The sequence below is a fragment of the Pogona vitticeps genome, chromosome 7 (assembly GCF_051106095.1).
Source record: "Pogona vitticeps strain Pit_001003342236 chromosome 7, PviZW2.1, whole genome shotgun sequence".
NCBI classification, from domain to species: domain Eukaryota; kingdom Metazoa; phylum Chordata; class Lepidosauria; order Squamata; family Agamidae; genus Pogona; species Pogona vitticeps.
The window spans coordinates 29,166,244-29,176,806 of NC_135789.1; the positions used below are offsets into that span (position 1 = coordinate 29,166,244).

The 10,563-nt window shown below is 47.8% G+C and overlaps 2 protein-coding genes across 9 annotated transcripts in view; one reads left to right on the plus strand and one right to left on the minus strand.

Moving 5' to 3' along the window:
• The window catches only part of ACACA (acetyl-CoA carboxylase alpha), a 179,953-nt gene that overhangs the window by 156,093 nt on the left and 13,297 nt on the right, over positions 1–10,563 (plus strand). For all 8 annotated transcript variants that reach the window (XM_072978512.2, XM_020786841.3, XM_020786845.3 and 5 more), the window contains 2 exons: positions 4,446–4,623; positions 5,185–5,297. In XM_072978512.2, the coding sequence (XP_072834613.2) occupies positions 4,446–4,623; positions 5,185–5,297 (291 nt within the window). The remainder of the gene's footprint in view (positions 1–4,445; positions 4,624–5,184; positions 5,298–10,563) is intronic.
• AATF (apoptosis antagonizing transcription factor) overlaps positions 3,938–10,563 on the minus strand; it is a 95,039-nt gene continuing 88,413 nt past the window's right edge. The window contains exon 13 of the transcript XR_012080709.2: positions 3,938–4,113. The gene's annotated coding sequence lies outside the window, so the exon portion shown is untranslated. The remainder of the gene's footprint in view (positions 4,114–10,563) is intronic.

Below are 10,563 nucleotides of genomic sequence, written 5' to 3' on the forward strand. Positions count from 1 at the left end.
TAAACACACGGAGGATCCCAGAACAGGAAGCAGAATCGGAAACCGTTCCAGCTGTTGCTCGAAGCCGTCACCCTCCATAGGGACTGGTAACTAAAAGAGTTTATGGAATGGACCTAGCACATATTTTTGGGAGGGAATGGCAAGGCAAAGAGAAGACCGAGGGGAGACACACGAGAGCCGTCTTCCAAGATCTGAAGGGTTGCGCCAGGGAAGAGGGCATCGGTTGATTCTCCATGGCGCCGGAGGGTAGGACAAGAACCACCAACGGGTGGAAACTCGTCAGAGGGAGATCCAACCTGGAAATAAGGAGGAATTTCCTGGCGCTGAGAACCATGAAGCAGTGAAGCTTGCCTCCCGATGTGGTGGGTGCCCCATGGCTGGAGGTTTTCAAGAAAGGATTGGACAGCCCTCTGTCCGGGATGGTCTGAGGTCTCCTGCCTTGGGCAGGGGGTTGGACTAGAAGACCTCCGAGGTCCCTTCCAACCTTATGACTATTCTATGCTATGAAATCCCCCAACTTTCCCTTGGAAAAACGGGCTGGCCTTAATCACAAGTTGATATAAACTTGGCTGTTCTCCAGCGTCGGCAGGTCTTGGGACTCAGACAAGCAGGGGAGAGAGAGTCGCCGCTTGTCAGTCTTTCCCCTCCCCTCCTCCGAGAGATGTTTGCAATTTTGGCTAGGCAGCTGAGTTGGGGGGGGTGAGGATTAAGGGGGAGTGAAAATAAACAATTATGCCACCCCTCAGTGTGCCTAAGAACACACAAATACACGCATATGTACACATGCATTGCCGAGAAGCGGCTGCGCTGTGGGTAAAATGAGTCCAAAATTGTGTGTAATGAGTAGGAAAAGATTAGAGATAGCACTTGCTATGTTGAGAATTGACATTAGTGGAGGAGGGGGGGAAAACTCTTTACACGGCGGTCTAGGGGGTCTAATTTGAGCTGATGCGTGTCCGTCCGTGTGTGTGTGTGTGTGTGTGTCTGTAGGCACTGCCTTGTGTACATATATTTATATACATTTCGCCCCCCCCCGATCCATATAATAAATAGAGGCGTATCGAGAGAGGAGAAGGCTGCCTTCTTGCAGACGGGTTCTATCTAGCTGCAAGGCGATTCAACATAATGCAAAAATTAAATTATTATTTTTCTTTCCTTTTTTTTTAAAAAAAAGCTTTGAATATTTAGATGGAGGGAAGCAGTTTATTTAGACGAACTGCCAGTGACCCACAACAGTGAGACATCAAGCGTGAAATTTACTCGAAATTAGCACCGGGGTCTCGGGCTCAGCATGAATAAGGTTGATAGGATGCAAATCCCAAAGATATTAAACCGCCTCGCTGGTAGCGCTATGAGGTCGCTCTCGGTTGGTTTTTCATGTTATACTTATTATTTTTCCCCCACCCCCTGGGACAGGTTATAAATAACAATAATAATAATGAAAAAAAAAAAAGAAATCAGGAACGGTTACCACAGAGTTTAACCAGAATAAAGAGCCCTTTAAGAACAACAAGAACACCGATTACCTGCATGTCTATATCACAGTAGAGCTTGAACGTAATGGATTTAGGAAGGTCTTTATGAGAATATGACCAATGTATTGCTTAGTTTTGTATTTCGGGGCTCTGGCGAAACAGCCAAAGTTGACTTACGGACGCTGTAAAAGAGAGAGAAGACAGTTCCTGGTTTGGAGAAAGAATCCCCAAAATGCTTGCTTTTTAAAAAAAGTTTGCCCAGGGCTGCTCTTTAGAATTTCATATTCTTGCACTGGTACATTCAGTTTCTGTGTTGCTTCCTGTATTTAATGATGTCTCGAAGTGATGGACATCAAGATCGAAAGATCCTTAAAAGCATGAAAATACGGAGCAGTAAGTGACTGGTCAAGGTGGTCCTCCACCTGAAGGCACCGTCCTCGCATATGGCCACAGAATCCGCAGGGAAATGGCCCCCAGGCTAATCCTGAACCTGTCCCTTGGATTAAACTTTCACAGAGTTCATCTATGAAGCACTCCTGAACGGAGTTTGGAAAAGTTTGGTGTGCTTGTTTGGATGAAAGGATGGATGGACTACGACTCCCAGAATCCCCCAGGCAGCAGATTCTTGGAAGATACTGTGCTGTATGTGATGAGCAAACGGAAGAAAGTGGCCAGGAGATTTGGGGAATTGTAGCGCAAAACGGCGCCTTTTCCAAAGGCTGACCCTGAGTCAGCGCTGCAGAAGAAGTGCTTGGCCGGGGCCTCCTAATTCCGCAAATGAGCTGGCCCTCTTGTTAGACAAAGCAAGGCAGCTGCATCACGCGTTTGGCGGAAGGGGGGCGGGAAGACGACGAGCCGATTAGTTCCCCCCCCCCACTGAGCTCCCTTGCCCCTCTCTGGTATGTCGGAGGACGCCCTCTCCTCACCCCAGTTGAAGAAAGATGTAGCCCAGTAGGATACGTGGAATCGGACGAGGCCCCCGTTGGCCTTTGCTTCAGGCGGCAAAAATAGGGATGGCCTGGATTGTGGTGGAACAGCTTGCTCGTGTGTGTGTGTGTGTGTGTGTGTGTGTGTGTGTGTGTGTGTGTGTGTGTGTGTGTGTGTGTGTGTGTGTGTGTGTGTGTGTGTGTGTGTGTGTGTGTGTGTGTGTGTGTGTGTGTGTGTGTGTGTGTGTGTGTGTGTGTGTGTGTGTGTGTGTGTGTGTGTGTGTGTGTGTGTGTGTGTGGGGTTCACTGGGTCTCAAGATACCTGTAAGGTGGAAGTGAGCATCTCAAACCCCCCCCCCCAAAATCTGGGGACAAGGCAGCTCTGGGACAAGAACCACCCTGGCATCAGAGGGGAGAGGAGGATAGTAGCTAATCCAAGGCGTGGTTTCTCCCCGTCCGGTCTCTTCTGCCGCATAATTTTTGTCTTAAAAATCTCTGCCGCTGTGCCAGGGAGAGTGTGCAGCCTTCCTCCTTTGGCTCATCATGTATCTTCCAAGTAAAATATACGCTTGTGGCAGGAGTGAAAAACGCCATGCTAATTACGCAATTATTTTATTATGTAGTACTACTAAAAAATGTCTACTAAAGAATTAATTTGGTTAAAATAATTTGAATCGAGCAATTATTTTGTTAACACTGGAATTAACCGAAAGGGGCTTCAAGTGGTTTATTGCTAGCACTACATAACAAAGTGATTGTTTAATTAGCAATAAATTTGTCATTCCCTTTGTATATATAAAAATAAGGATCTTTTCCTTCACCCAGAGATGGCATTTAAAAGCGTTTATCCTCTTTGCTGCCAACATTTTGGATGCCGTATTTATTTCCACCTGAGCACAGGTCAAAAACCACAGGGGAGCAATTCTTGAAAACCATTCAAGAGTTATCTGAAATTTTGAAGTGTCTTTGAAAATCACTTTTTAAAATTTACTGTCATTGAGTATAATAAAGGTTAGATTAATTGCTATTAATGGCTTTCAAGATGCAGTGTTGTTCAGTGGTTACGAGCGTTCGGCTGGAAGCCAATGGACCCGAGCCACGAACCTGGGCCCAGTCACACTGTCTCAGCCTGATCCACCTCACAGGGTGGAGAGGAACCACGGAGGAAAAGCAGCATCTAAATGTAAATTAATCCTAGGAAATAAGCACTTGGTGTAATGTGGATATCTGGTGGTTTCTGTAGTTAGCTGGTTGTATCTTAACAGCACGATCATGGTGGGCCCAGACAGACCCAGCTGGGGAGACTACAGAACAGTAACTACAGAAACTACAGACAAGGGGCCAGAACTGAAAAGGCCCCCGCCTCTCCCTTATGGCCATGCTGGTCGGAGGGAGATAGATTTTCATAACAGAGTATGGAATGTCTCAGTTGCTGATTGCAGGATGCGTGCAGGTTCATGGCAGAAATGTTGACATGCCCAAACTTTATAAAGCTTTATTTATAACAGTGGTGCCCCCCCCCCCACGCTGAAGGCATTTCTTTTTCCTTTTTGCTGGCCCATCCTTCCTGGTTTCCCCTCGAAGCCTCTAGGAGCAATCGTTCACCTTTGGAATGGGATACAGGGTCCGTCCTGTACTTCCAGATCCCACCTTTTCACTTCCATCCACTGCAGGTTTCTTGTCCTTCTTTCTTGGGTGGTCTTGTGTGGTTCCTGAAAGTCACAGGGCCGGGACGTTGGTGCCAAGAATGGCTAAAGTTCCCCACCCCATTGATTAAAAACTATGCTTTGAATTGGGCCTGGAAACATATGGACAGCCACTGTAATGAGCTAGAAAACATGCGATGGCAGCTGTTGATAGCCCTCACTGCCTCTGTGAATTTATCCTGTCTTTTTTGTAAACGGGGAGCATCCAGCCCCCCCCCCCCGGTCATGTAAGGCTGTGGTTTCTGCATCTTTTCACTGTGCAGATTTCTCCTTTCTTGGACTGACTCTTGTGGGGTGATGCTGTCAGAATTTTTATCCCTGGTTCCTTTTCCCCACAGACATGTACGACCAGGTGCTGAAGTTTGGGGCCTACATTGTGGATGGCTTGCGGGAATACAGGCAGCCTGTCCTTGTTTACATCCCACCCCAGGCGGAGCTGAGAGGAGGCTCTTGGGTTGTGATTGACCCCACGATCAACCCTCGACACATGGAGATGTACGCTGACCGGGAAAGCAGGTATTCAACCGCCTCCTCCTCTTAATGTATAAGAATCTCGCAGCACAGTGGTTAAACTGCCATGGAGAGTCTGCTCATGGCCTGAGTTTGATTTCAGGATCAGGTAGCTGGCTTACCTTCTGAGATTGGTAAAACCGGCCATGTCTGAGTAGACCTCTGCAATCTGTTAACTTTGCCAGTTATGGGGAGTTGGTGGGGCCAGCGGCCCGGGGGATGAGGAGAAACACCCAGGTGCCCAGAATTGTTCATTGGTATGTCAGAAGGCCACGGATGGATAATCTACGACACTCAGGGTTGGTGGGAAAAGCCATCTCACATTTGCAGGGAGAGGGAAGTCCTCATCCACGTTACAACCCCCCCCCCGCCTCCTGCTTATACGGCACATAGAACGTTGGCGTTCCAGCAGTGGTCCGCTTCTTGCCGGTTGAGACCCACCAGTCTAGAACATGGGCCTCAGAGCTCAAAGGGCCACCTCCAAGTTCTGCAATGAGGAGAGCGGTGGGGAGGACCCACTCTTGTCTTTCTCCATAGCATTTCTCCTTCTGCTTAACCTTGTTTTAGAGGGGGAGTTCTGGAGCCGGAAGGAACCGTGGAAATCAAGTTCCGGAAGAAAGACCTGGTGAAAACGATGAGGCGCTTGGATCCCATCTATGTGCGTCTGGCGGAGCGACTGGGTAAGGTGGCCGGGGTGCGAAATGAACCGAACCGGGTGATGCGAACGCCCTAGACCTGCCTTCCATTCACTGGTTTATCGTAAATTAGTGAAGGGCAGATTTATTTAGTAACTGTGCAGCGGCCTACATGCAATCATTACTTGTTAGAGAAGATCCACTGAATCGATGGGATCTTGGTAAGTCAACATTTCACATCACCGGCATAAATTCAATGAGTCTACTCTGGGTGGGACCCTGAATTGTCCAGACAAGTAATAATCAAAGGGTTCGCACTGGATACCTTGTTTAAAGTGGCCGACTTGGGCCCAAGCACAGAAAAGGGCTGGGGCGGTGTATGAAAAGCGAGATTTGTTTGTTCCGTGCCTATTAACAAGGGAAGGTAGCAAGTAAACAAAAGCATAGGTCACAGCCATTATCTCTGTGTTTGTTTGTGCCTGCTTATATATGTAAGACACACAGCATCCCAGCAATGAGGGATGAATTAAGAACGTTTTGAGCCGTCAGACGGGAAGCAGGTTTTTCACATTTGAACAGCACTTTGAAATTATGGCTTTGATACTCTGACGTTGGTATGACTTTGCTATGTTTGCACCACCTGGTAGGATGCTTGCCCGATGTCCCCACCCCTGTAGCATCCTTTCAAAAAAAAGAAAAAGAAAAAAGTGACTTGACCTTCAGAGTTTTGCTGCCTGCTTGAGTCTGCGGTTCTTGAAAGAACTGCTTTTGCCGCATTAAGACAGCCATCATCTACGGAGCAGAATGCTGCTTTGGTCAGGCAGATTCCCTCTGGGAAAACTCACCATTGGGGCAGGAGTTACTTTGCCCTCCCCCCCCCCCCAGAGCCCAGGGGATTTGTCAGAGCTCGGAAGTTAACAAGAGCAAAGCATGAGTCACTTGTAATGGATGTCTTCACAATAACTAAGGCATAGCAATTGCATTATGATTGTAATGTAATGTGGGAGAACTTCTGTTTTCTTTTGCAGAACACCTGTAAGTGGTTTTAGTTATACTGTACTACATGTCTGGCATCCCTTTGTTTGTTTTCTACCAAGGGTCAGTGGCTTGCAGAATTTAAAGCTGTGTTTCTAAAGTAACTGGAATAGTCTAAGTTCCTTTTGCATAATAAGGAAGGAAGGAGTTCATTGTTTTAGAAGTTGAACTATTACCATAATCAGTTGCTGGCAGGCCTTGTTAACTAATTACTGTGTGTGTTTGTGTGAATAAGCACTCCAACCCACTCTGTACCCACATAAGTGGCATACACACTGGAACCAATGTACCTTGCAGCCTTCAGGAGATCTTCTGCCCTGCTCCATTCCTGGATCTGTGCCTTATCTGTGTATTTCCAGATCTCCATTAAAAAATTTTTACATTAGGAGATAATGTAACCAGCTATGCCCAGGAGTGGGGTGCACAGCACCCTAGTTCTGTGGCTTACCATTCAAAGCCTGTAAAACAATTATCCTTCCACAGTCACACACACTCAATCCTGATAGTGTAACAGTTCAGTAAACTGAGCTCAGAGAACAAAGAAAAAGAGGACTGCTCCAAAATGAGAAAAGGCTACCTAAACAGTAGTCTCTTTCTGCAAAATGGCTGGCTGGAAGGGGATAAGTATATATACGACATGGTGACTTCCGTCTGAGCGCTCAATGGTTGGAGTCTCCAGAGATGACCTCAGACTCTGTGTGGGGGTGGGAGGGTGGTCTCAGCTGTCACTGGCCTCCTTTGGCATCAACCATTCAATCTTTCTTCTACGTTAAACGTTTCCTTTTCACAAAGCAGAATTCTGACACACACACACACACCCTTTTAACTCTACAAACGTCAAGGAACAAACAAAAGCTCCACTGCACTGCTTCTCTGTTCTGGGATGTACAATTCCACTCCTGATTTGTACAGAACACCTGCATCTTGCACATGTGCCTGGAGATGCCTGAAAACCATGGCAGTGGGAGTTGCACTGCCACTAGACATGGCTTCAGAACTTGGGTCTCCAAAATCCCTCCTATCTCAATAAATCCCCTGGAAGATCTACCAGGTCCAGACTCAGCTGGGCCTGCGGAGAGATGCCATTTTAATGCCCCACAGGATGTTGAGTGACGGAGCATCAGTGGCAGTGTATGAGATTCACACGGTTGTTCCCATTCTGCCTTCTCTTCTCTTTTATGAGGAGCCCATGGCTGGCATCTGCGGTAGACTCTGGCAGCTGCCCAAGGACATCCTCTGATGATGCCAGGCCTTCATAGAGGCTATAAATCTACTACGACATCATTTGCAGCTAAGTAACTCCAGACATTGACCGGTGTCACAGCAGACGGCCTCTCCCTGTTCGCCGATGCTGTTCCAAGCGGGATGTGCTATCGAACCCTTTCGGTGACAGAGGGAAAGACGCTGGCTTCCCTTTCCAGAGAGTCGCGGGTCCTTCCATCCCATGCGTCTTGTCATCACGTTATTGCTTCCGTGCGACGCGTACGGTTGAGATCCTTGGATATGCTGAACTTGCATCCGTTTTTGTTTTTAAATTCAGCTGCTATTGAAAGGGACCGGCCCTAACTCACCCCCTCCCTCCTTCGGTCTCAGTTTGTGCAAAACCTTCCTACAGCATTATTCACGTGGCAGACGAAAAAGCGCCCTCTCCTATCGGGAAAAATTGTGCTTCAGATTTCAAGCCCTTGAAAGGGGGGGGGAGGGGAAGAGGAGTGGTCTGTAGGAGTGGGTTAATTTCTGCTAACTCCAGCCTTCCCAGAAACTGGCTAATGAGTCCCGTGCAAACCCCATCACCTTAATTAAAACGATGGTGACACCAGAGGCAAACCCCTTCATGGCCATCCAAGCACACACAGAGAGAGTGCATTAACAGCTTTGGTGGCTCATAAGTGTCTTGCTTAGATGGCTGGTAATTGCTCTCCATGTCGGGCGGGCAGCAGCGGCGGTGGTGGTCCCCCTCCCTTCCCCCCCCCACTAATGCTGTGCAATACTAGGAAGAGTCGAGATTGTAGGACACCGCGTATTGCATAATTTCTCTCCCTCTGTCTCTCTCTCCCTCTCTCTCTTTTTGCTGGTTTTTCTTTCTGGCCAATTTAAAATTTGTCAAAGCTGGTCGTCTTCTGGATCACTGCCCTTTGATATTTTGCGCACTCCATTTGCCACAAACAAGCCGCAGGGCCGCGGTTCATGCTGACTCCAGCAGAAGGACGAGAGAGTTCCATTTATCTTACACCGCCGGCTGCATACTTGCTCATTAGCCGGGGGTTCACTGCCTCTCTTAACCCCTCAATAGCTGCCATCATTTCCACCGAACGGCTGTTTTGTGGCAAGAGGGGCCATCGTGCCTGTGTGCCGCTCGTGCGGGGCAGAGGGTGAGGGGGACCCGTGTGGGTGGGGTAGGGGACTGATCCAAGGGCAACGCTGTGCTTTCGCTCAGACCTTCCTGCTCCTCCATTGGGTTTTTCCGCTGGCACCAGGCGGGGGCAGGAAGGAAAGATATTGAATAATGTGACACGGATCTGCTAATTATCAATTTTCAAGTGCCCTAACTGAAATCTTTATTCGTTTCGTGTTTATTAAAATGTCACTCAGTGTTACAACATGTTGAGTCTCTGCATAAGCAGGAGAGTGACACCGCAGGGCGGATGAGGGGCCCGGAGTCTTGGCTTTAGGTCGGTGAAACTTTCTGGAATCTGCCAGCGAGGCCATGAAGAAAACACAGGAGCTTTCTAGCTCCTTGCTCTGAGGATAATTGTGATTTGCAGAAATCGTTCACCAGACACATGGGGAGACTGATAGCATCAGACAGAGTATTTGAAATAAAAATCCAGCACATAGCCTGGTATGTTTTTAGTTTAGTACTGGAACTCCTTCCTACATGGTGTTGTCATGTTGTCTAATTTCTGTAAGTCGGATGAATTCATGGAGGGTTATATCTGGCAGGATGTGTTAGTAACGACTGTTATGGCCTTGTGACCCAGTGGTTAAACTCCAGTACTGCAGCCAAAACTGCTCAGGACCCTGGTTCAATCCCAGGTAGCTGGCTCCAGGTTCGCTCAGCCTTCCAGCCTTCCGAGGTCAGTAAATTGAGCATCCAGCTCGCCAGGGGTGGGAGTGGGGCAGTGTGTGGGCTGCATAATTCGATGGTAAACGGCCCAGAGAGTGCTTGGAAGGGCTATAGGGTGGTCAGTGTGCACTTCCTTTGCTAGTAGCATTGCCAAAGTTTCAACAACAGTGTTCAAATTCCCCCGTGTGCCTCTCTGACAAAGGCTGGACTAGGCGGTCTACAGTTCTAAGATGATGATGATTGTCACCCACACTGCCATGGGAAGGGGAGGTGCAGCTCGAGGAGCACCTGGCCTCCTCCTCTGTGAGCCTCCCTCTCCTTTTCAAGGGGACCCAAAACGAAACTTTCAGGCTTCCTTTTTCCCGGGGTTCCCACCCCTCGCCTTCCGCTTTGGAGGGATCTAAAGGAGGCTGTCGGTACCAAAGGACCTGCTGGGCAAGGTCATTCATTTATAAACATTTTCTCCTTTGATCGGTCGGCGCCCAAGGCACTTTCTCCATAACCTCACCCCTCTTCTTTCCTCTCCTTAATTTACAGTACTGACCACTGTACAGGACCCTCTGAATGGAGCTAAAGGGTTTGCGAAGAAGTCTCAGCAGTGCTTGTTTTGAGACGTGTCTTAATCAGAACCCATGTATTCCTTAAAATGTGGTAAGGCCAGATCACGGTGGCCAGGTGATAGAGAGCAGCGTCTACTGGGAGAACTTTGGGTGGTTCGTGGTAGGTCGGCAAGAATGTTTCCCTCCCAATTATAAAACAACGGAACATTCCCTGGGACATTCTGGATTCATGGTCTCATTTTGCCAAGCGTTTGAATGGAGACCCCTCTCTCTTTGACTAGGATTTTTTTTTAAAAAAAATCTATGGCGGCTGCAAGTATTTAGTAGTGTTTAATGTGTCATAAAACCAGATTTCTGTGAAATATTTTAAATGGATAAAGAGAAGAGCTTGCCTCCCTTCTGCTAAATAAAAACCCTCTCGTCCTCAAGTGTTAGGCTGGAAGATCTGGCTGGAAAAGCAAAGAAACCTGTTCCCTGATATTTAATTGTATAGAGGGGCTTATGGAATTGATTTGAGAGCTTAGCCTTTTACAATACCCAGTGAATAAGAAACGTTCCTGACAATCAATCAATGATAGGATAATCACTCTTTATCTCCCCCTCCTTCCTTCATTGTTACCTTCTTCCTTTCCAGAGAACAGGGTTCAGA